This window comes from Condylura cristata, unplaced genomic scaffold (assembly GCF_000260355.1).
Source record: "Condylura cristata isolate star-nosed mole 26May11 unplaced genomic scaffold, ConCri1.0 scaffold00021, whole genome shotgun sequence".
NCBI classification, from domain to species: Eukaryota; Metazoa; Chordata; class Mammalia; order Eulipotyphla; family Talpidae; genus Condylura; species Condylura cristata.
The window spans coordinates 37,830,029-37,856,678 of NW_004567122.1; the positions used below are offsets into that span (position 1 = coordinate 37,830,029).

General features: G+C 43.3%; 1 protein-coding gene across 2 annotated transcripts in view; it reads right to left on the bottom strand.

Moving 5' to 3' along the window:
* Nucleotides 1-26,650, bottom strand: part of PDE6A (phosphodiesterase 6A, cGMP-specific, rod, alpha) — a 76,342-nt gene that overhangs the window by 35,397 nt on the left and 14,295 nt on the right. For both annotated transcript variants that reach the window (XM_004686878.2, XM_004686879.2), the window contains 5 exons: nt 11,613-11,677; nt 6,511-6,577; nt 3,631-3,678; nt 1,139-1,288; nt 158-301 (listed from right to left, as the gene is read on the bottom strand). In XM_004686878.2, coding sequence (XP_004686935.1) covers nt 158-301; nt 1,139-1,288; nt 3,631-3,678; nt 6,511-6,577; nt 11,613-11,677 — 474 coding nt within the window. The remainder of the gene's footprint in view (nt 1-157; nt 302-1,138; nt 1,289-3,630; nt 3,679-6,510; nt 6,578-11,612; nt 11,678-26,650) is intronic.

Genomic DNA, 26,650 nt, shown 5'->3' on the forward strand with positions numbered 1-26,650 from the left:
CCCACCCAACTACAACATCCCTGTGCTATGTGGGAGGGAGATGAGAAAGCCCTTTCTAATCTCTGCTCTTGTGGAACTTTAAGTTTTTGTTTCATGTCATCATATCTCCAAAGCACAGCCTCTGCTAGAATAGAAACAAGGAAAGAACTTTACCCACCAAGATTTTCTGAATTTCTTCATTGTCACACTTCACATGATATTTTACCATATCCTGGAAAATATCCTTCCTGTTTTCAAGTTTGTTCATGTATTCATAGGTGTCAGGATTTAGGACAGACCAGCCCAAGAATTGAGTCAAGGACTGAAAGGAAAGAAAGGAAGAATTAGAGGCAGAATGTCAGGTTCTACCCTGGCTGTAACTTGAGGCCAGGGTCTATGCCACCACTTTTTTTTTAAAGATTTATTTATTTATACATACAGAACTGGGGTGCAGGCCAGAGGTACAGGGGTGGTGAGTGGGCTCATCAGATACAGAGTGGGGAGCAGGACAGGAAGATTGACGAAGCACACTGCTGAGGGGAGCAGCGGGCCGGTCAGGAGAGGTCTGCTGCGCCATGTGGGTCACCTCCGGGGCTGGGGATCAAACTTGCACTGAAGCAACTGTGGCTCACTTGCAGTGCTGCAACCTAACCCGCTGCGCCACCAGGGAGGGCCCAACCACCATTTTTTCAACTTTAAGATAGGTTTCACAAGCTGGGTACTGCCCTCCTCAAAGAGAGGCTGTGAGGTCAGCAGAATGAGCGGCAGTGCCCTGTAAGTAAGGCATTGGCACACAGCCAGCCTCATTCTGGTCATAACTTCACAAAAAGGGAGTGTGTTGTGTGACTGTGAGGACAGGGCATGCAGGGACGTTCTGCTCCATTTTGCTTTGAACTGAAAGCTGCTCTAAACGGTAAAGCTAATGGATGCTTTCAAATGTCATGTGTGGATTTCTCTGCCAGTGTGTGGCAGTGCAGAACAGGGCGTGAGAAAGTGGAGTCTGAGGCCGAGTCAGGGTTGCACCCACAGGTGAGGTCCTGTCTCCCACAGCAGCAGCATAACACCTTGGGTCCCACCACGTGCTTCTGGAAACCCAGCTTGGTGACAAGCTGATGCCACATCTCTAATCCCAACAGGAGAGGCCTCCTGCAAGCCATACCTCCATGAGGGTCTCATCCATTTCATCAAAGGGTTTCCCGTCCTTGCGATTATAAAAGGTAGCCACTCCAACAATTTCTTCCCTTTTGTTCACAATTGGCATAGAAAGGACGTTTTTAATCATCCATCCGGATTCATCCAGAGGTTCTTTCTACCAGACAAGAGAGAGCATGTTTCCCCAGGCACTAGGCTGCGGAAGCTGCTGTGATGGATGACATGTTGCATCCTGACTCTGACTGACTAAGGGGGTGGTGAGAGGTCAGAACTGACTGGATTTTGCATGTGTCCCTCAACACACAAATACCAGGAGTAGGTTGCCTCTCTGGTGGAGCTTCTTAATCCAGCGTTACCTTGATTTCACCTGTAGGATGTCAGGGTGGAGCGCTCTGTGCCAGGACATAAGAACATGCACAAGCAGTCCGGTGAGACAGTGTTTCCCTCTCAGACAGAGCAACTGTCTGAGCAACTACCCAAAGGGAGCAGGGAGGGGGCCACATTGGTGAGCCCAGGAACTGAGACGACTAGTTAGGCCCCGCTCTGCTTGTCTCTTGTCCTGGGTTACTTACGGTACTTTATTTAGACTCTCTGGGCTTCCATTTCTTCATCTCTAGATGGGGAAGCTAATAAGAGCATGTGCCCTATGGACCAAGTGGGAAAACAGGTAGACTTCCTGGTTGATCCTACAATGCCCTTTGTGGGTCACTTCCTGTCTGCGAGAGTCTCCCACACATTATGTGTACAATGGAGCTAACCATACTAGAGCTTCCCAATCCAGTCAGAATCTGTGAATTCATCAAGCATTTTTCAGAGTGCAAGAAACTGAGCAGGAAGCCAGGAAAACCAAGGCAGATGAGGCACAAACATTGCCCTCAGGTCATCTCACAACCTGGAGTGTCACCAGACAGGGCTGGTCAGAGGAATTCTCTAGGGTGCTGTGGAAGTTCCCTGAAGAATCTTCCAGTTCCAAATTTCTAAGATTCTTAAGGTGGAGACATGACCCTGCTCAGATGCGGTAACTCTGGGACTCAGCCTGTGCAGAAGGGATGCAGAAAGCAGCCTGAGGCACACAGGGCTATTGCCAGGTGATGGTTTCAAGATCTGCCTTGCCTCCAACTCTCTCCCTAACCTGCAGGGGATCCCTTCTCTCTACAGATTGTGTTAAATTGACAAAGGTTATTGACAGTCAACTGGGAACGCACTAAGGATTTTTTTTTAAGATTTTACTTATTTTTACAAAGAAGAACTGGGGTGTAGGCCAGAGGTATAGGAGACGAGGGGGTTCATCATAGACAGACTGGGGAGCAGAACAGATGGATCCACTAAACTACACTGCTGAGGGGAGCAACAGGCAAGACAAGAGAGGACTGCCACACCATGTGGGTCACCTCCCTGGCCGGGTATCAAACTCATGCTGCAGTGGCTGCAGATAGCTTCAAAGTGCTGAGACTTAACCCTTTGTGCCACCATGGAGGCCCCAGCACTAAAAATTTTTGAGAGGGCAATTATAATCATACAACCTGTGTTTTAAAATAACCACTTGGGCTACTTTGGGGAGGTTGAGTTAGAGGGGAAAGACCAGATCTGAAACATCAGATTTGATTTGCTACTTTGGCTCCACCGCAGCTAACTGGGTGACCTGGAGAAACGAGCCCTGCTGTGGTTATAATCACCTTGCCAGCTGGAAGCTTGTCACTCCTAAATGGTCAAAGTCACAGTAAAAGGTCTATGTTATTTCAATGTTGGAAATATGTTCTTTCTAATTCCTTCCATAATGTTCTTTCAGGGGTAAAAAATTTCACTAGTTTTCCTAACAGTTCTTTTTATCTTATTCTTAATTGTGTCCTCATTGCTATAGACCTAGCATGCCAGACTGACCAAATATTAAACAGCTGACGATGTCAAGGCAGAAAAGACCCAACACCCGACCCGAGTAAGCCAATACTTTGCTGAGGGGGATTAGTGCTCTACTTCTCGCCTTTCTCCCAGCCAGTGTTCCCACTGGAACTATGAGTTCCATGGAGACCAAGAACATGCTGTCTCGCTCACCATGCCCATCCTGCCAGAGTCTGGCACAGAGAAGCTTTGGTAACTTGGGGGGAAAAGACAAACAAAATCAAATGGAGTATGAAATAATCCATGAAAGTCTCTGAGAGACAGAAATGCTACCCAGCCAAGGAAGAAAAATAACACCTCATGGAGGTTTCCTAGCAGTCTATGCTTTAGAAAGGCAGGGGGGATTTGGGCGGGACTTGACTGTGGGAGAGAGAACAGCATAAACAACCCAGAAAACAAAGGATGTGAACATTAAAACAGAACGGGACCTAGAAAACTGCTGAGTCAACTCTCCCTCCTCACAGCCACGGTCACTGACGGGTGTACCAGTGTGTGTGCTTGTGAGACAGCTTTCCAGTGAAGACTGGGGTTTGAATGCATTCTGATCCCCTTTGGGGAGAAATGAATCCTATGAATAAGACCAAACAAAAACTGACTCACCTGGAAAGTGAAAAAATCCTCTGCGGGAGCGTTCATCACATTGCAGATCTGGAGGGCATAAGGGGTAATGCAGCTGTGTTAGACTCCAGAGGGTGCTGGTGCAACCTTGCGTGTTGTTCCCCAACACCACGTCCCTGCCCGAGGCATTCAAATTCTCTTCACCAAGTGGACATGCTTGAGATGGTTTTGAATGATTAGCTGAGTCCATGGACACAGTAATAACTGTCTTATAAATGTCACTGGTTATATGAATGTCACTATTTGTTCCTCTCCTGAATCACTTCCAGGCTTTGAAAAACTTGAGACTATGAGTTCTCATTAATAGTGACATAGCAGCTCATTTTGTTATCCTTTTTTGAAAATTCCACGCTCTGTGTCCAGTTGCTTTTTAGATTAATATAAAGACTGGTACTCTAAACGTCTTTGAATCAATTGCCTTGGGGTTCTGTTTTGTTTGCTTTCTAAGGAAGGAGTTTTTCCTTGGGGTACAACTTCCAGAGTAGAATGAGAAATGAAAGGTCTTGTAGCTTTGGTTGTGTTTCGCCAGTTTCTTCTGGAGATTGGACCAGCTTTCCCTACCAGGCAGAGGGCAATTGCTTCTCCTCTGGAGCCCTGCCGATGGCACTGCGGTGCACAGCTGTGTGCGCTACACACTCTAGCTGTGGAGAGGATGGAGCTGAAATCCAGCGCAGCATGCAGGCTCACGGCCCTAGCCCTTCTCTCGCCATCCACTGACAAGGGCAACCTTCTTCTAGTTCTCTAGAAGGCACTTTGGGCTTGCAGCAAGCAGGCCCCTCCTAGTGGACATGACCTTTTCATGGTGACAGGGCTGAGCTGTCCCTGCTCTTGCTGAAGGTCTTGCCCACATTGCACCATCCCTCTGGCCTCTCTTGGATCCACCCCCTCAGTTGCCTTTCTTTGCCCACCTCCAGCCTCTCCGCAGTCTCCTTCCCCTCTACCCATGAGCGGGCATGAATCTCTTCCAACCCTGAAGATGAAATCGCTCTTGACCCAGCACTGTCCCCATAGCAACCACCCAGGTTGCTGCCTCGTCTTTCTCTTGCGTTCCCTCCCTTCTCATTACCCACCCCACCTCCGCAGCCCACACCCAGGTTTCTGCCTCCACCTCCTTAGGGCCACCAGTGGCCTCCTGATTGCCAAGCCCAATGGGGGTTTTCAGTGTCCTTCTGAGACCCTTTCTGCTGCACTCGGTGGTATCTCTCCTTGTTGAAACATTTCACTCCCTTGGTTTCCATGACAGTATGCTCTGCTGGATCTCTGGACACCTCTGAATTCTCCTTCTGTTTCCCCTTCACCCAATCTTTAAATGTTGATATCCTCCAACATTCCATCCTGAGCTCCTCTCAGCTCCCTGGTAACTTCACCCCCACTCGTGGTTTGAAGTACCATCTGGCCCTGATAACTCCCAAACCTCCCTCTCCATTCCGCCTCCCCCTCTACAGCAGTCTTCTGTTCAGCTACCTGCTGGACATTTGCTCCTGAAAAATGCCTCCATCTCACTTTGAAACTGACGTCATCTTGCAGCTGAAAGGGAAACACACTGTCCAGCCAGGCTGAAGTTGGTTTTGACTCCTCTCTGCTCCTGATCATTCACGGAGTCCTACCAGCTTTACCTTCTCCATGTTAGACCTCACCCAATTTCTCTCTCTCCATCTTGACTCCATCATGAGTATTAAAGAAGCAAACTTGTTTCCTGCCTGGCTCATCATAAGCCTCAGGGGCTGAGAGGCCCTACTCTTCACTGGTTGTTGTTGAGATTTCATCATCTCTTGCTTCTTAGGATGTGTTGATTGCTCTGCCTCTGGTCTTGCTCCCAGCAGACCTGTTTTCCATGGAACTTTCTAAAGTGAAAATTGACTATGCCAATCCCAATTTACAGCTCAGTGCCTGTAGATGAACGTTCCACCTCCTCAATCTGACATCCACAGCTACTGTCCTCCAAGTCCTCCTTCCCTCTCCAGTCCCACCTCTTGCCATCTTCCTGCCTCAGACCTCAGACTCAGCCACGCTTTCTGTGCTCCTGTGGTGGCTTCCAGGCCACGTTATTTGCCCATGTGTTGTTCCATCTCTGGAATCCTCTTTCCTGCCCCCATCTGCTTAGAACCCATTTATTTTGAAACTCAACTCAGATCAAAACATCTGTTTTCAGTGCCCCTACTGTGCTGCCAGAATACAACATATACACCTCTCTTGTGGTCTTATCACATTGTGTAGTATCTACATCTTTTCGCAAAGATTTCTCTCATTTAGATTATGAGCTCCAGCATAGAAACTGTCTCTGATTCATTTATTTTTATATCTTCAGATCCCATCACAGCACCTGGCACATAGAAAACACTCATAGCTACCCTGCTACATGAGAAGAACTGTGTAGTGTGTGCCTGGGGAAGGACACAGGGGCCACCAGGCTTAAATATGGGGGTGCTGTGCAGAAACAGATACAACCCTTCTCTCTGGGATTCAGTCACTCTACCCTGAACTCAAGAGTGGGTAGCAGTATGTGGCATGACTGGAAACGTGGCAGGATGGGGGTATGGGAGTGGCAACTGAGTCTGTGGTAAGGGAGGCTGGGGCTAGGTGTGTGGGCAGCCTGGTAGGCCAGTCAGTCATGACCTTGTCCTTGGTACATACAGATGTGTCTTTAGTTATATGAGACAACCAAGGATTATTTCTTAGTGTATTTCCTCCAACAGAAGTCAGCCCCTTGGGCCAGCTGTGAAGAGAACTGAGAAATGACCAAATATGAATTTCAGTGAGAATCACTTTTGTTCCCATTGTTCCTGCCATGTGCTTGACCTGGAATCTTTTCACTCTTCCACCTGGTTCAAAACTCTCCTGATTCAAAGTTGTAGTACTTACCAGGCCATTCTGGGCAACATATGTGGGCAGACCGCTCACTAAAGCCCAGTGGTCAGGAGGCGGATTTCTAGAAAGATCAGAGGCAAATGGTCATGGCTGCTGCATAGACGATTGGACTGAAAATTTAAGAATGGGTCTTTGCCCTCCCTCTCTCCTCTCAGGTGCCCACAGGGGACAACTTCTCTATGACAAGACCTAAACTTGTCAAGCCTCTTAGTGTCCAAGTTTAAACACCAAGGAAAGAATGATTAGTAACATTCCATAGATTGCGTATTAATTTTGCCCAACAAGAGACAACATTTAATCAACAGACTGTTACTGTCTACAGAGCAAGAACAGATATCAACTTTTTCCACCATAATACATTCATAGAATCAGCTCAATACTCTAGAATTCCCACCATTAATACTTAGATAGAGTTAGCTCATTACTCATAGCTGAGTGGAAAATGCACCTATGGTGAGCTTCTACCACCTTCCAAGCACTAAACTAGGTGGTTTACATACTTATTTACCCTTTGCAAAGATATTACAATTTTTGGTATCATGACCTTTTCCTTGTTTGCTATCAGAGAAAATACACCAAAACATGTGCTCAAAACTCACCAATTGCTCAGAAGTCAACACCTATGAAGCCACACACATTCTCAGAGCGCTCTGCATGCTGGATCCCTGTACTGTCCTTCAAGGGCACCTTTGCCATGACCCCAAAGCCAACCAGTGTCTAGACACCACAGTCACAGCCTTGCTTTCTATGAAAGCAAGTAGCTTCATAACCCAAGGATGATTTCCTGCACCTTCTAGCTTGATTTTTTGCCTATCTTGCAACTTTTTCTTTTTTTTTTTTTTTAAAGATTTATTTATTTATTCATACAGAACTGGGGTACAGGCCAGAGATGCGGAGAGTGAGAGGATTCATCAGGGACAGAGTGGGGAGCAGAACAGGCAGATCAACGAAGTACACTGCTGAGGGGAGCAGCGGGCGGGTCAGGAGAGGTCTGCCGCGCCATGTGGTCACCTCTGGGGCAGGCAGGGATAGAACTCATGCGGAAGTGGCTTAAGCTTCTTAGTGCTGTGCTTTAACCCGCTGCACCACCAGGGAGGGCCTCAACTTTTTCTTTTTTTGCACTGCAGTAACTAGTTTGTTTTCTTGACTTAGTTTTCCCTTGTGAGACTATAACAAAATGGGTCCATTCAGCTGTTAGTGGACACGCCCCACCCTCCCCACCCCCCAATATAAACAGTGATGCCACCCCCACCCCACCCCCCATGTATGTGTGTTTCGATTCTGTGTGGCCTACAGTATCTGCACATAGGGTATATCTCTTTAAAAGATTGAGAAACTTCTCCTCTATGGAGATAATTATGTGTGTTTCTTTTATGTTGCAAATGATAATAACTGATTTTCTACTGTTGAACCAATCCTGTGTTCCTAGAATAAACTTGGATTAAACCCTACTTAATCATGAGGTATATGTATCTTTTCAGTTATTATTTGCTATATTTTGCTTGGCTATTTGCATCTACACTCACAAGTAAACTGGATTTTTGTTTTCATAGTCCCCTTGTTGGGTATCAAGTTCATTATAGTCATTCATTTTTCTATTCTTTGGAATAATTTGGATAAGACTTGCCTTAGATCTTCCTTGAATATTTAGAAGGCATCTGGGCCTGTGGAAAGGTCTTATTTATTTTATTGCTGTGCAATTATTATGTCGTCCTATTTCTTCCTGTCTTGAGCTTAGTAAGTTTTATTTTTCTAGGATTTTGCTTCTTTCATCTGATTTAAAAATTTTGGCATAATATACTCTTATCAGTTTAACATCTCTGTATTTAATGTATTATTTCTTTTTATTGTCTGTGTACTTGATGTCATTCTTGCTACACCTTATTTGATTTTCTTTCTATTTTTGTTTGTTTGTTTTGTTCTGTTTTACCAAGGACTTTTCAATTTTATTAATCATTTTCAAGAATTACCTTTGGCACTTGTCTGCCATTTTCCTTCTTTCTTTCTTTCTTTCTTTCTTTCTTTCTTTCTTTCTTTCTTTCTTTCTTTCTTTTTTTTTTTGAGGCTATGTTATTAAATGTACACAAATTTAGAATTATAGTACCACCCTGTAATATGAAGAGAATGCTCTCTTTATCAGTAAATGACTATCTTTATCTCTAATAAGTCTAATCTCTGACTTATCTATTTTTAATCTGATTTTAGTACAGTTCACTTGTACTGGATTTCTTTTGCATTTTTCTTTGCATTTCCTTTAGGATCTGTGAGACACGTATTTTGTCATCCTTTCTTTTTTTTTTAAATTAATTTATTTATGCATCCAGAACTGGGGTGCAAGCCAGAGGTGCAGGGGGCAGTGAGAGGCTTCACCAGAGACAGAGTGGGAAGCAGAGCAGGCAGATCTATGAAGTACACTGCTGAGGGGAGCAGCGGGCAGGTCAGGAGAGGTCTGCCTCACCATGAGGATCACCTCAAGGGACGGAGAAAGAACTCGCACTGAAGCGACCTAGCAAGCTTGCGGTGCTGCACCCTAATCCATTGCGCCACCAGGGAAGGCCCATCCTTTTATTTTCAACCTCTGCATTAATACTTTTTAGATAGATCTCTTGTAAACAAGGTATAGTGTTTTTTCATATCTAGGAAGTCATTCATTCTTACAGGCAACTGAGAAAGATAAAATGCTGACAACTAGTGCTGCTTTGTTTTTGAACTTGCAGTTACCACTTTGTTAATATCTAGAGTCCTTTAAGCATCTAGATGTAGAAATTTTTAACATATATTTTACCACTCCTCTTCTTTTTTTGCCAATCAAAGCAACTCTTTGTTTCAATGCTGAGTCCTACTATAATCCTCTTTAAGTCACTTTGTACTGCAGTGAAATTCAATGAGCATACATCCCACAATGCATAGACTTAACTGAAGTCCCAGCAGTGTGAGTGATTACCACTCAAGCTCATGCAGTGCCAGGCAATGTCAACCACATCACCGCTGCCTTCTGGCTGACAGCGGTCACATGCTGTCATTGATTCTATTTCAGAAATGTCCCAAAGTAGAAAACTGTGTCTCAGAATCCATAAAATGTGACAGCTTTCTTTCTTAAACAACCTAACAACCTTTTGTCACTGAACTGAAATATTAGTTTATATTTAAAGATACATAAAAATATATAAATTGCATGTTATATATATTTATTGTTCTATTTAAAGTCACATATTTAAAATTGATGTGTTTGCATTAAAATATCATCTTAATATACATTTTGTATTTCCCCCACCTGCTCTATGTCCTTTCTAAGTTTGTATTTTGTCTTCTCTTGGTAGAGGAAGGGTTTCTTAACTATCCAGCTTTCCCTTTTTAGCTCGGCAAGCATGGACCAGAGCAGCCACTCAGGGCATTTACCAAAATCTGGAGACTGAGTGTTCTGGAAGTTAGCTGTGGCTCTGTGAGCTGGGGGCATGGCTGCCGCTCTTAACAGCCAGCTGGTCCTGCTCTCACTTGTCTTGGGTTGGGTTCGTCTACCTTGCTAGGCTTAATGCAGTGGTTACAGCTTACACATTCTACTCCAGCCATCCTAACCAACTGGTAACAGGCACATAGAGAGATAGTAAATAAATCTTCACTTATACCACTAAGGTCCTGAGTTTTTGTTGCCACAGCATAACCTTACCTGTGCTGGCTGGTACAAAAATTGGTCTAGAAACAGGACTGCCATAACAGGCCCTACAGTCTGTGACACAGACGGAGACCAAGGGGGAGGCCGCAAAGGGTGTGCAGTCAGAGGCCTGAAGGGTTTGATGCTGACAAGTGATGAGTTGGGAAACTCTGACAGTGGTGACTTAGATGCAGAGGATGTCTGCCCCCTAAGAAGGGGGTTAGAACATGGAGTGGTTTGAGAGTGTGCATCTGACAGGGTGGGTGGGAAAGAGAACTAGATAAGCTTAGAAAAGCAGGAACAAGGGACTCTCTGGTGTCACAAAGGGTTAAGTCTCAGCACTATCAAGCTATCTTTGCCAGCCGGTGCAGCCAGGGAGCTGACCCACATGGCACAGCAGACCTCTCCTGTGTCTCCTGCTGTCCCTCCTTAGCAGTGTATTTCAGCCAATCCACCTGTTCTGCACCCCACTCTGTCTCTGGGGAATCCTTACCACATCCCCACACTCCTCTGGCCTATACCCCTGCTCTTGGATGCATAAATAAAGAAAATTTTTAAAAAATAAAAGCAAAAAATATCGAGAACCCAGAAACCTGACACACTTTCCCTGAGCACTGGGTTATCTGACTGACAGAATCATTACAACTTGGGCTGGTGAAAAGGATCAAATCAGGCCTCTCGTACCAATTGTGCAAGGAATTAAGGAGAACAGCAAATACCTTCAGTCAGACTAGAGAGCAGAGAGAGGCCAAAGGTGTGGCTTTGGGGGCTCAGGGAGTCTGGCTGGGACTGGAGAGAGCAAGGGTCTCAGCTGTGGGTGTGGCTCTTGGCACATGAACACATGTCAGGTAGCTCAAAGGGTGACCGAATTTTGCAGAGTGCCTGCTGACCCAAAATCACTCAAGCCTGTAACTGAAAAGGACTTTGACTGTTTGAATATCAAAATGGCCATGGTGTCCCCCCATTAGGAAGCAGCTTCAAGTTCAAGGTCTCATCCTCTAGTACTTTCCTTTTCATCCTCCTCGGTCACATGAGAACTCCACCAAGATTCGCTTTCCTTAGGGGCTGGGTCCAGTGGGAACTGGGTGGCTTTCTTTGTCAACTTCCTGCTTCGATATTTGAATTGCCCAATCTGATCCCGTAGCTTCATTTTATAGATGGGGAACTGAGGACCAGGTGGGTCCACATTGGACCTGGTGCTGGAAATCATCACACTTGAGTCGGGATTCTGTACAGTGGAGCTTTAATCAGACCTTTCCCACAGTCGGGCTCACTTCCCAACCTGCACGGCCGTTCCACGCCTCCACACTGCCTCCTTCCTACTCTCCCTGCCTCTAGCTGAGCACGTGGCCCTCTTGGGTTTGGCTAGTATTGAGCTTGGCATGAATGGTTCATGGACATTGATAACATGCTTACAAGTCTATATTTGCAGGAAGAAACTTACGGTATTACTTTGATGTCTTCTTTGCCATGCAAGATGTAGTCAATGACCTTGTAAAAGTTGATTTCCTAGGCAAAAGAGATGGAGAAATAAAGACCTTACAGTCCGGGAGAGAACTGCTGCTAAGACTGTCCATGAGAAACGTTTTGTTCTTGATGGAATGCCCTGTGGTTTTCTGGAATCACCAGCCTGACTGGAACTTCCTCCAGGGAGTGGCCCCAGCTCCTTCTGGGGTTCACTGTCCTCAGCAGCATCTCAGAGTCCAGTGCCCTCCTCCTTGGAACCAGCTCATGAGGCCAGGTAGGGATGGGTGCCTGGAGCTGGAAAGAGGGGTGGGAGGTGCTCCAAGGGACTCTGGCGGGTAATGTACAAGGAGAAAGACATAAAGAGCTGCCGGAGCTAGGCTTGGGGATCGGGGTACATAGAACCATCGCCAACTGGCTGTCCTGTAGGCAGGGCTCAGCAGCCCCTTTTCTCTTGCTCTTGTACCCAGCTCCTCTGGCTCACCTCCCCCCATGCCTCCTGCCTTCCACTCACCTCCCCTATTCACCCCTCCCACCTCCTGCCACCAGGAAGCCTCCTGTTCTCTTAAGCAGGTCTGTTGGGTTAAGCTATTTCCTAACAAGGAGGTGGCTCCTCTCCTTCACTCTCCAGGAAAAACCCCACCACCTTATTAGAGGCCCTGCACACGCAAGTGTGATTGGCAGGTTAACAAACTCAGGACCCAGAGACATGGACCCGGAGTCATTATTTGCAATAAGACTGAGAGCCAGGGTCAGGTCCAAGGCCTTGTGCTCTGTTCCTTAAGGCTGGGAATTGAAGACAGCCTTGCCATCTAGACAGCTAGACCCGAGACATCACCTGCAACAGAACCACTTGGAATGCGGTCTCTGCACTGCCTCTAGTCTGAACACTATCTGTTACCTTTCCATGATGACATAAAGACAGACCTTCAGAGTTGGTACTTAGAAAGTTCTATAGTACTGAATTAGATGAGTCTGTGGAAAATAAGTTTTTGAGAAAGGATTTACTTTTATATGAGTTGAAAATTGTTTCAATTTTATAACTTCATTATATTTTTTATCATATTTTGAAAATTATCCATCCCAAATAGATTGGAAATTAATTTTAAAAAGTAAATGCTGGGCCCTCCCTGGTGGTGCAACAGGTTAAAGCGCAGCATTATGAAGCTCTCCACAGCCACTGAGTTTGATCCCCAGCCAGGGAGGTGACCTACATGACATGGCAGACCGCTCCTGGACCTCTCACAGCAGTGTACTTCAGTAGATCTGCTTGTTCTGCTCTCCACTCAGTCACCCCACATCTCTGGCCTGTACCCCAGTTCTTTTGTGCATAAATAAAAAATAAATATTTTAAAAAATCAACTGCTGCTTTACTCCACAGGTATTTTCAGAAGTACTGACTCCCCAGGGCTCCTTACTTCGAACCTCCACAAACAGAAATTCTTGACTCAGTCAAGGATACCGGAAATCCTGTTTGATGGACAGGTTTTGCGTCCTAAGCAGCAGTCTTTGACTGGACACTTCCAGGAGACACCCTCTGGCTAAACACAAGACAGAAGCTCAAGTTGCTCCAATGACGTCAGCTGCCTATGTTTGCTCCCAAGAGCGGGAAGCATCCGAGTATTACAGAGGCAGCCATGAAAAAGAAAGGGACTTTGTAGAGCACCGAATGGGCACCATTTTCCCACGTCAGCTTACATGCAGCCACCTTGGGTTACCCGCCCCAGGATGCCAGGAGTCACTGGGCAGGGGAGCTACTGGGATTTCGGGGTGCAGCTGTGCAGACTATATAACACAGAAGGCAGGCTGGCCCACTCTCTTGCTTCTGCAGCCTGACTGGCACCCTGGTATTGGTGGGAAGGAGACTTGAAGGAGACAGTGAGGAGAGACATGTGAGACGCTTGGAAGAGGCATGTGGGTGAGAGACATATGGGGGAGGGGTTCCAAGTCCTTGGGTGAGAACATGGCAGGCTGTGCTGACTTCATGGTGGATGATGTGGGGGGACCTTTTGAATTCTGAATCTCTCTTTGGGTCTCAGCTCTTTGGGATCTACTTAAGCCCCGTGGCTTCTGGCCAGAAGTCTTAGACTTGTGACAAGCTCTCTGGCCACCTCTGTTTGACTGGCCATTTGCCTATAAATGTTCCAGGCTACTGGAAATCATGTTAGGACAATCTTTTCTTCTGTCCTTAAGCCACACCCATTATTAAGATAGTTCACACTAAGAGTCTACTTCCTTTGCTTTTGCATGTGAAAATGGCTGGATCCCTTCCAAGTTCGTACCCATTCAACAGTTTGGGGCTCCTGGTTACTCCTTGGTCACAAGGGGAGAACAGATGAGCCCTGCAGTAGATTGAATGATATTAAGAAAACATCTAGAGTGACTCAATTTCCAGCCTTGAAATGCACTCTCTGAATCTCAGTTCAGAGGTTCAGAGAAAAATTAGGCCCTGGTGGCACTACGGGTTAAAGCTCCACACTATGAAGTTGTCAGAAGCCGCTGTAGCATGAGTTCGATCCCCAGTCCCGGAGCTGACCCACATGGCACAGCAGACTTCTCCTGACCCGCTTGCTGCTCCCCTCAGCAGTGTACTTCATTGATCTGCCTATTCTGCTCCCCACTCTGTCTCTGGTGAAGACTCTTATAGCCCCTGCACCTCTGGCCTGTACCCAAGTTCTGTAAGCATAAATAAATAAATCTTTTTAAAAAAAAATTAGGCCAATGAGGTTTGTTATTGCTTTCCAGTTGCAGAACTCCTTACCCAAACATCATGGTATCTAATCATAAAGCCGCTAAAAGGGAAAGTGCCTGATGGAAGCAGAGTTGGGTGGATAGACCCAATGCTCCCCTTTGTTCTTGCCTACTTCCTTTTCTGTCCTCCCTGCCTTCCATCAATCCCCATCCAAGGTGGTCACCGTACAAGTCTAGGGTTCTAAAGACAAGTTGAAAGTTGTAAGACCTGGACTAAATAACCCCTAAAGTCCTTCGCAGCTATGATTCTAAGATTATGGCTGGGTAGGTAGAAATATCTCTCATAGATTAAAATGCACCTATTCTTTCACCCAATAATTCCATGTGGTAATGAACTCTATAGGTGCCCTACCAGATGTGGCTAAAACACTGTGCCTCAGTCAGTGTTCTCAACCAGCCTGCTTTAAAAACACCGGAGAGGGACCCTCCCTGGTGGTGCAACTGGTTAAAGCGCAATACTATGAGGCTATCTGCAGCCACTGCAGCATGAGTTTAATCCCCAGCCATGGAGGGTGACCCACGTGGTGCAGCAGACCTCTCCTGTCTCACCCACTGCTCCCCTGAGCAATGTACTTCATTAGTCTACCTGTTCTGCTTTCTGCTCTATCTCTGGTGAATCCTCTCACCACCCCTGCATCTCTGGCCTGTACCCCGGTTCTGTATGCATAAATAAATAAATCTTAAAAAAAAAAAAAACAAACAAAAAACACTGCAGTAAACAACACTGTCCGTCGTTAGGAACATGCTTACGCAAATGTAGCAACTGTGTAAAGGCTCTTTAGCATGTCTCCTGAAGGAGAGAACTCACCTACGCTGATAGGGAAAGATATAGCTAAGTAAAAGCAAGGCACACATAGAATCAACACATTTGTCAAAGATGGTGGTGGCAAAATTATGTACATGTACAGGAAAGTCTGGATATTCAAAGACATTCCTGAAAAGAGGCCTGCTTACAGCCTTGGAGGCTGACAGATGAAGGGGAAGCAGGACTTTGGGGGGTGTCCTTGTGCTTGGTGTGAGCTTTGCACTGTGTTCATGCAACTTTTCCGATAAACACAAACACATTGTGCTGAGAACATTTGTTATACAGTGAAAGTTACCCTGTCGACAGTTCTAAGAGAAAAGGTAGATGCATTGTCTGCTGGGACTTTTCTAGAGTTCAGTTTCCACTAGGAGGAAGAGTATTTCTACAACCTTCTTCTGTCTGGAGTCTCTGTCTGTCCTAGAATGTGGTGGCTCAGCACTTAGACAAGAGGCTGGCTCCCTGGGCCTGGCAAGCTGCCCCATGGGGGGTCTCCCCAAGCCTCCTTCAGGTGGTTAAAAGTGTATGTCTTTTGAAACTCACAGGAAGGTCAATTTGCTTTTACAGAAAGCAACAAAAGGACCAGTGTGCTATTGGCAAATAGGATTTTTTTCCACACACTGTAGCTCAAGTTGCCTTCAAGACCATATTCATGTAGGAATTTACCAGTTCCAGAAAGTCAAAAGTGAACCATCAATGAGGACCCTTTTCACCTACCACCTGAGTAGCTAAACCTGTTAACAGAAGGGTCTTTGAAAGAGTCACAGATACATCATAGCCAGATCACGGTACCTGGAAATAGGCCAGTTTTAAAGTGAATGCAATTTTTGTTTTTTCCATGGAGCCTAAAGCCCAAGTAACTTGTAGTGATTCACACACACACACACACACACACACACACACACATACACACACATTATATTTTTCTATTTTTCTTTGAAAGTGTGTTTAAATATGTGATCTTGGCTATCTTTGTTTTTAAAGCAGTTTCGCAAAGGGAGATATGTTCTAAAGCCAGAAAATGAGGAGTTGCTACTCTAGGCAACTCCTCCTCAGGTGCTTCTTCCCTAGGCGCTCCCCGCCACCTCTGTATCCCTTGTCATTTTCCTTCCCACTCCCTTTTTTTTTTAACCTCAGAACCCTCAGGATGTTTATTGATGGCCTCTGAGTTTTTGAAAGTGTCTGCTATGGGAATGTCCAGTATCTGTTTTTATCATTGTGACTGACTTTTCCACTCATCGTTCTCTCAGCTGTCTCATTTTCTGGAAATGACTATATGGCATCCTTCCTTACTATATAGTACTCCATGGTGTGTATGTACCACATCTTCATCCATCTCATTGTCTTAGCTATTGTAAATAATGCTGTGTGAAGTTTGTGAAATATATGCTGCTTTGCTGATGGTTTTATATTTTGTGAATCTAAGTCAAAAGTGGGATTGCCAGGCCGCTCAGTATTTCCATTTTCAAGTTTTTTTTTAAAGATTTATTTATTAATGTATACAGAACTGGGGTACAGGCCAGAGATGCGGTGCATGATAGGATTCACCAGAGACAGAGCGGGGAGCAGAACAGGCCAACTGAGAAGTACACTGCTGAGGGGAGCAACGGGCAGATCAGAAGAAGTCTGCTGTGCCATGTGGGTCACCTCCCTGGCCAAGAATTGAACTTGCGCTACAGTGGCTGTGGACAGTTTTATAATGCTGCACCTTAACCAGTTGTGCCACCAGGGAGGGTCCTCTAATTTCAAGTTTTTAAGATAAATCCAGTTCACTCTCCACAATGGTTTCACCAGTCCACATTCCCACCAACAGTGTAACGGTGTTCCTTTTTCTCTGCATCCTCTCCAGCACTTGTTGTTGGGGTGCGTTGGGGGCTGTCATTCTCACAGGTGTTAGGTGTTGCCTCAATGTAATTTTAATCTGAACCTCTCTTATTAGAAATGATGGTGAACATTTTTTCATGTGTTTTTAGCCTTTTTAGGTAGCCTTGGGTAAATTTTCTGTTGAAATCTGCTGCCCATTTGTTAAGTGGGTGATTTTATTTTAAATTGATGAATTGTATGAGCTTTTTAATATAACTTGGATATTAACCTCTTATTAGTTACATGTTATGTAAATATTTTTATTCAGTAGTATCTGCTTAATCATCTTGTATTTTCTTTACTTTATAGATACTTATTAACTTGAGATATACCAATTACTAATTTTTTTAATTCCCTTGTCATAGGAAATGAGTCACCAAAAATATATCTTTATTGTTGATATCATGGAGGGTAATGCCAATGTTTTCTTCTATATGGTGTTTGCAAGTATTCCAAAGCAAATCAGATAATCTGAGACTTCCAATTCTCTCCTTTGTCCATTAAGAATTGCTTTTGAACTATGGTGATGGCACATGGGTGATTCGGTGATGGCAAGCCCAAGGGGATTGCAACTAAGATGGAAAAAGGCCCAAAATGATGTAAAAATAAACTATTATATTTTTAAAAATAATAAAAATTTTAAAAAGAATTGCTTTTGAGGGCCCTCCCTGGTGGCGCAGCAGGGTAAAACACAGCACTAAGAAGCTTAAGTCACTTCCGCATGAGTTTGATTCCCACCTGCCCCGGAGGAGTCCACATGGCGGGGCAGACCTCTCCTGACCAGCCGCTGCTCCCCTCAGCAGTGTGATTCATCGATCTGCCTCTTCTGCTCCCTGCTCTGTCTATGGTGAAGCCTCTCACCCTCCGCATCTCTGGCCTGTACCCCAGTTCTGTATGAATAAATAAATAAATCTTAAAAAAAAAAGAATTGCTTTTGAAATTTGAAGCCTTTTGTGGTTCTATATATCAATTTCAATGTTTTTGTTCCATTTTTATGAAAAATACTCCTGAAAATTTGATGGTAGTTGCAGTAAATTTGTATACATTTTAGGTAAGATAGTCACTTTGATTACAGTGATTTTTCCCTTCCATGAGCATGGAATGTCCTTCCATTTCTTATTTCATTATCTAAGTATTTTAATAACACTTCATATCTCTAAAGTTTTCTTTGACTGCTTTGTTAGCTTGATTCCAAGGTAGTTAATTATTTTTGAAGCAATTATAAATGGAACTATTTTCTTAATTTCACTTGCATCTTGTTTGTTGTTTTATAAGAAAAAACTATGGATTTTTATCTATGTTGATTTTGTAGGCTGCCACTTGGCTGAATATTTTTATTTTTTATAATGACTTTTTGAAAAATATTTATGTATTTATGCATACAAAAGCTAGGGTGCAGGCCAGAACTGCAGGGGTTGAAAGGATTCACCAGAGACAGAGTGGGAAGCAGACCAAGCAGATCTACTGAAGCACGCTGCTCAGGGGAGTAGCGGGCGGGTCAGGAGAGGTCTGCCGCGCCATGTGGGTCAGCAACCTGGCCGGAGATTGAACTGGTGCTGTATATAGCTTTGTAGTGCCACCAGAGAGGCCATATGTCTAAACACTTTTTGATGGAATTTTTTGGACCTTCTATTTATATAATATCATATCATCTGCAAATAGTGATCATTTTGCTTCTTTTTCTATTTGTATTCCCTTTATTTCCTATTATCTGATAAGTCCGGTCAAACCCTTTGGTACTAATTTAAACAGAAGTGATAACATTGGGCCTCCCTGTGTTGTGTCAAATCTAATAAGAAAAGCTTTCAGATTTTTACCATTGAGTATTTATGTTGGCTATTGATATGTGGCTTTTATTATATTAAGGTAGATTCCTTCTATTCTTATCTTGGTTAGAGTTTTTATCATAAGTGTGTGCTGAAGTTTATTAAATGTTTTCTCAGCACCTATGATATTATCATATCTTGATTTTTTTATCTTTGCTTTTGTTTTGATAAGTTCTATTACATTAATTGATTTACATAGATTAAATCATCCTTGTATCCCTGGAGTAAACCCCATGTGACCAATGTGTATAACCCTAGTGATAGAATGTTGAATTTGATTTGTTAGAATTTTGTTGAAAATGTTTGCATTGATGTGATCAGTGATACTGGTCTATAATTTTATTGTGCTCTCATTGCCTGGTTTAATTACCATTAAGATAATGTTGGTATCTCAAAACATGCTAGGGAGCATTCCTTCTTACATTTTTTCAAAACAATTTGAGCAATGGGCCATAGTCTTTCTTTAAACATTTGATAGAATTAACTTGTCAAGATGTCTAATGCTGGGCTTTTGTTTTTCTGAAGGTGTTTTAGTAGTTTGAATCCCCTTACTTGTGATCTTTTTTGTTCAGTTCATCTGTTTCTTTCTGGATTCATCTTGGTTGATTATGTTGATCTAGAAATGTATTCATTTTTTCAAGAGTATTGAGTTTATTGGCATATATTTGCTCATGGTAATCTCTTAGGACTTCTTGTATTTCTCACTATATGTTGTAATTTCTCCTCTTTCATTTGTGATTCTGTTTATTTTCTTTCTCTCTCCCCCACCCCACCCCTCATTTTTTTAAAATTAGGTTTATCTAATATTTTTATCTTTTCAAAGAACCAGCTCTTAGTTTCATTGATCTTTGGTATAGTCTTTTTGATCTCTATTTCACTTATTTCATGCTTATTTTTATTCTTAATTTCTACTAACTTTACATCTTCCTTCTTTCCTCTTTATCACATTTTCTTTAGAAGTAATTTGGGTTGTTTATTTGAGATTTTTCCTGCTTTTTAATATGGGCCTACATTGCGACTATCTTCCACTTTACATCTCATGGTATTTTTAATTTCTGCTTTGATTTCCTCTTTTATCCAATTGCTATTAAGCAATTTCATCTCCATGTATTAATGGTTTTCCTAGTTTATTTTTTCCCTTATAGTTGATTTCTAATTTTGTGCTCTTGTGGTCAGAGAAATTGCTCATTATAATTTTGATAATGATGGTTTTATTGACAATTGGCTTGTGTACCAAGATATGATCTACTTTTGAAGATGTTCCATGTGCACTTGAAAAAAAAATTGTATGCAGCAATTTTGGGGTGAAGTGTTCTGTAGATGTTAGAACTATTTGATGTAGCGCCTCACTTCAAGCTAGTGTTTCCTTATTTCTACTTTGGATCTGTCCATTATTATAAGTTGGGTATTAAAGTGCTTAGTGTGATTGTGTTATTAATATTTCTCTTCTGTTGTGTTGCCAACTGCATGGGTCAGTATTCCATTCAGTGTACATCTATCTATGTGTGTCATTTCTTCTTATTGTGCGAGACCCTTCACCATAATACAGTGTCCTTCATATTTTTATTACTTTTCTAAAAAGTCTATTTTATCAGATTAAGTACAGCTGTTCCTTTTTTTCTTTTTGTTGTTATCTGCTAGTATAACTGTCTTCCAATTTTTAAATCAATGCTTGTCTTTATTGTTTAGGTAAGTTTTTGTAAGAGCAGTTTTTTGTAACAATTTATTTTTTATAAAATAAAGACTTTATTTTAAAACCCATTCAGCCACTTTACATCTTTGGACAGATGAGTTCATACCATTTACATTTGAGGTGCTTGCTGGAGGAAAAGAATAGAAAACCTAAAGGAGACATCACAAGGTTAAAACCTGACTCACCCAAGGAGGTGGAGACAGAAAGGATTAACACGACCTAATTAACCTAGACATAGAAACCAAGACCCTTAGCACCTTATCACAAGGCCTACAGCCCAAAAAGATAGCAGACTGCTATAGGGAATGTCAGAAGCACATACCTGAGGGTAAAGATACAGAGATTGGGCCCACTGTGAAATTGCTGGTCCCTTTAGGGTTCCACAGAGTTCTCCAAAATCATGGGCAAACAGGCCACTCCACAAAGGAGGGAGCCCCTCCCAGGGAGGAAAGGACTCTATCAGGGCAGTCTCTGCACTAGCAGTCCTCTCTGTACCCACCTGTGACTATGCAGGTGCTTCTTTCCACCGGCTCTCTCCCTCCCAGCAGCTTCCTGCTTGCCCATGACCTGTACCAGGCCGAGACTTCTCTGCGCTGACTTCCCTCAGCAGAGACCGCTCTCCTGAGGCAGACTGCCTGCAGGCTCTCTCAGCAAACCTGTCCCTTTGGGGCAGCTCTTCGTGCCCCCTTGTACCTTTGCAAGTGTCCTTCTCTTTTCTGTCCCTGCTCCTAATAAAACTGCTCTTTAAATATAACTTAGTCTCATGGAGAAACTCTCCTGGGAAACTTGCCACCTGCTGCTGAAAGGCAAGCTCTGGTGAAACCTTTCCCAGATTGAACCCAGGGATCTCACTCTCCAAACTCATCTCCAAAAATTACATCAGTGCTTTTTGAGATATAAAAATCATTGCCATTTTGTTATGTTGTTTTCTTTTTTTGTCTTGTCTTTTTAAGTTTTTGTGGGCTTCTGAATATGCTTGTTTAAGTTCCATTTCCATTGTCTTAAGTGTTATTTGCATCATGTCTTGTTTGATGTTTCTACTGAGCTTAGCAGAGAAAGATATGTGTGACTGTTGGACTATCTGGTCTCTGCTAGATCTAGTGGATCATATTGTTACTCTCCTGCTCCTCCATGTTAAGTAACTTGGTGTCTGTGGTTTCAATAATCATTTTTCTGTTGCTTTGCAATGACCCCTGTAAGATTTCTTTTTTAAAGATGTATTTATTTATATATACAAGAACTGGGGTACAGGCCAGAGGTGTGGGGAGTGACAGGATTCACCAGAGATAGAGTGGGGAGGAGATCTACTGAAATACACAGCTGAGAGGAGCAGTGGGTGAGACAGGAGAGTCCGGATGCACCATGTGGGTCAGCTCCCTAGCCAGGGATCAAATTGGAACTTGTGCTGCAGTGGCTTCACAGTGCTGCACTTTAACCCATTGTGCCACTAGGGAGCAACTCTGCCCGCATAGAATTTCTTTCATATGCAGTTTTGTGTTAATAAATTCTTCTACTTTTTGCTTTTCAGTGACTTTCCTTACACTTCCCTTTTTCTTGATTATTAATCTTGCTAGGTAATGGAATCTGAACTGCAAGCTTTTTAAAAAATAATTTAAATATCTCTTTTCAGGGCCTCATGCTTGTAATGTTTCTGTTGAAAAGTCTGCTGACAGTTTGACTGGTGTGCCCTTATGTATCACCCTTTTTTCTCTTTGTAGTACTAATACTCTGTGCTTGTTAGATTTCAAAAGCTGTATTATAATGTGTATTGGTATCTGGCAATCTGGGATTATTTTGTTTGGAACTTTTGGGGTCTCTTGAGTCACAAATTCTAATTCATTTCTAGTCTAAGATTGTTTTCAGTGAGTTTAGCTTTAACTAAGTTTTGTATGCCTTTGCCTTTTTTCTCTTCTGGGATCCCCATGATACAGCTGTTATTTCTCTTTAAGCTATCCCACACTACTCTTACAGTGTTTTCATTTTTTAAATTCTCTGTTTCTCTTCCTTGTTCTATGCTTGTGTTCTGCAACATTGTTTGTGAGCTCATCAGTCCTCTCTATTGTTTACCATTGTCTGTCAACTGAATTTTCAAAATCAGTTACAGTGATTCTTAGCCTATCATTTCTAAGTGTAATTGCCTGATACTTTCATTATCTTTATTCTATTGTTGTTTTGTGCCTCTGTATTTTTAGATCCCATCAGCATTTCCACACTGTTGCCCTGAACTACCTTCCCGTCATCCTCTGCATCTCCTGCAGCTCCTCTGGCAGGGCTCCCTTCCATTTTTATTGTTGTTCTGGCATTAGTACTGTGTTCTCCTAGCTCCTCATTTTCTATTTTGTATGGGCCTTAGTAGGGGATGCTTTTTAACTGTTGTGTTTGCATCTGTTTGCATAGTAGTTGGAGGCTACTATGTAGTAGTAGTTGTAGCAGAGAGAGGTAATAATAAGAGAGGACTGGGCCAGGGGCGTCAAGCATCCTCTCCAGGAGCACAGGAACTTGAACTTCCTGTTGTGAACCAGGTCTTTGGGGGAAGTGGCAGGGCTTCTGAATATCTCAACATGGGGAAGGGGTGGCAGAAGTTTTGGAAGTCTCAGCCTGGGCTCCAGTGCTATTCTCTTCTGTAGGGAAGCTCAGGTGCTCTGGTCCAATTCAAGCTACAGCTGTTGTGTACTATGAGCCTCAGATTCAAGATGATAATTTTTGCTCTGTTGCCCCCATGACTGCCACTGCCCACCAATGCACCCGCCATCCTGGCTGCCTGCTCTGGTACCCCTTTGCCCCGTGCAGTTCTGCATCTCAGTATTGGTGCGTGCCCACATCAGTAGCCACAGAGGCTCTGCACATTGCCTCCTCCCTCCTGTAGGCTGTATTGCCCTATTATCATCGAAACAATTCACTTAGTTTTTTCTAAGTCTTTCTCCCTTTTTTGTCAGGGCTGATGGTCCTATTTTGTGTAGTGTTAGCCAGTTTGCTCCTTCAGTGTTTTTTTTTGTTTGTTTTTTTTGATTTTGATTTTGGGGAGGGTGAGGGTTGGCTTTGTTTTACACCAGTTTTACTGTGTGCAATTTACAGTAAAACACCAATTTACAGTGTGTAATTGGAGGAGGTGAGCCCAGTATCTTTACCTCACCACCATCTTGACAATTACCTACACTTTATTTTTTAAATATAAAGTGAAATGTGGTTGCTCTTTGAGAACTTTGAATTCCAGATGTGGGGAAGTTAATTGGTCAAATTCTGACAAAAGCTTTCTTCCTAATAGGAATGTGGTGCATAATGAGTTAGTTATGTTAAAAGGCCAAAGGCAATGTTAGAAAGCACCATAAGTTGATGGTTACCAGAGAGAAAAGCACGCTGGGTATGAATTTATGCAAGTGATTCGATCTCTCTGGACTTCAATTGCAGCTGACAAATGAGGATAATAGGGTGCCTTCTTCATAAACTCATTGTGAAGAGTAAATGACATAACACAGGAAAAGTGCCTGTCTGGTTGTGAGGTTTGATCTGATTAGCTGTGATTATTGGTGAGTCTGCTGTGTGTCAACTTGTAATGTGCTTTTATGACCACAGCTGAATTAGGTCAACTTAATTACATGGGCATTACTGAGTAGGGTACTGAACCTTAGAGAGGTTGCCTGAAGACATAGAACTAGCTGCAGGAGAAAGGATCTGCACACAGGCCTTCCCCTTCCATGCTCATGCCCTGTGCAGAAAATCCTCATTTGTCCATAGGACCTACTGTCTCTGGTCCTCGCTTGGGAAAGGATGTCTTGAATGACTTCTACAGATACAGATTTTGTGGACTCCATCCCCAGTCCAGACACCGGAACTACAAATCCCAGCAACACCAAAGGGAGGATTGCTAGGACCCGCGGATGAAGTTAGGCAGCCGTGTGGTCTGTTTGGATATAAGACAGACATTTTGGGCTTTGGGGTCTCTCTCTTAGTCGGATGGCTTGCAGCTGAGCTTTTGGCTTTTCACCAGCTCTCAGAGTATTATTGGGGTTTCAGGTCAGCGAACTGGTTGGACACATTAGCAAACTTATCTCTCTCTCTCTCTTCCCCTGAATTATTCAATTCCTTTTCACTTGTAAATAAAACCGACCAGTAATTTTTCTGTATGTGCCTGCAATTAAATCTCACTGTAAGTCTCTTTTAATCATGTGGGCAAGGACCCACAGTCAGCCAATCCAAGTCACACTGGGGTTTCCCTATAACAAGCTCAGTCCTAGACATGGAACTGGGTTTGGTGATGAATTCAGTGGTAGCACCCCAGGGGTAGGAAAATCAAGGGCCCAAAGGGTTATTTAATCATGCTTATACTACAGGTTTGCAACCAACCCAAACCCCAATCCTTTATCTTTTGACTTTTTCTGTTACAATAGAATACCTCTACTCTTCAAGGACTAAGCCCTTGGAGAGGAGTTTGGGAAAAGTCTTAATCTTGAGTATACTAATCACCTCGTGAAATCAAAGCCTCTTAAACTGATCAAATGATGGACAGCTCTTCCTGGCTGTTTCTCAGTGAGAAATGACCACAGAAGTGTGTGTTAAATCAGTCACAGAGACTGAAGTTAAATGTAGTTGGTGTGAAGCCCTCCCTGGTGGTGCAATGGATTAAAAAGTGCAGCACTGCAAGTAAGCTGCAGCACCTTCAGTGAAAGTTTGATCTGCAGCCCCGAGGTGATCCATATGGTGCAGCAGACCTCTCCTGACCTGACTGCTGTTCCCCTCAGCAGTGTACTTCATTAGTCAGCCTGTTCTGCTCCCCACTCTGTCTTTGGTGAGTCCTTTCTCACCCCTGCACCTCTGGCCTATACCCCAGTTCTGTATGCATAAATAAATAAATCTTTAAAAAATTTAATTGGTGTGTCTGAAAGCTAACATGGTCTCTGTTCCAGTTTCTCAACTTCTACATTTCCAAAAGATAGAAGTCCAATTCATGTGAATTAGGAAAAAACTCAATGGTAACATGCCAACTATACTAACACAAAAATAACTATACTTAAGAAAGGAAAGTGTCCCAAATAATTTTCTGACAGCAATACAATACACAATACAGTCCTTGAAGCCCTAGTCTTCTTTAAAGAAATAATGAAATTTAATGGCTGAAAGAGTAATTTGAAACTGCATAACAGTAGTTTATATGGGTTGTTTCAAATAATATACAGTAGACAATGTAGATTCCAAGGCTGGAATCTTTTCTAGTGTCCACATGAAGCTAATTAATTTTAAATTTCCATAGTTTGGATTAAAACTAAATAAAATCTGCCCCCCCCACACACACACCCTTTATTTTGGGTGTTGTTAGTGATGTTTGCGTGGATTCAGGCCTGTTAGCAGAAACAGTTATACCATTTCAGACAGGTTAAAAGGTCTATAGGAAGGGCACTGGAGTAAAACTCAATTTAAAGATATGAACCTACCTTTTGGTTATCCTGTGTGGCCTTGGCTAAGGTGATTCAGTCATTTTATAGTTTCTGTAGGCTTTCTGAGTGAAAGGTAGGTTTACATCTTCACATCCCTCTATCATTTCAGATTCTTTGAAGCACTTGTGTATAAAGAGTATTTTTTAAAGATTTTATTTATTTATGCATATAGAAATGGGGTACAAAGAGGCCAGAGGTGCAAAGGCAGTGAGAGGATTCACCAAAAACAGCAGGGAGCAGAACAGGAAGATTGACAAAGCACACTGCTGAGGCAAGCAGTGGGTGAGACAGGAGAGGTCTGTTGTGCCATGTGGGTCACCTCCCTGGTGGGGATCGAACTTGCACTGAAGCAGCCATGGTTTGGCTTAGCTTTGCAGTGCAGTGCTCCAACCCACTGCACCACCAGGGAGGGTCTGTGCCTGAAGTTTAAACGAAGCAGTTGTAGTAGGACAGAGGTCATAGACTGAACTAACTAGAGAGGTCTGAATGAAAAGTAAATGAGGAGAGCAGGTGTACACAAGAGGGAATAGTGGGGACTGTGGCAAATTAGAGAGCCCATGATCTCACCTTCCAAGGAGACATTTGCTTCTCTGCTCCAGTCAAATTTACCCTGCAGGACTGTGGGTTCAGTTTTGACTGATCTCCTACTCT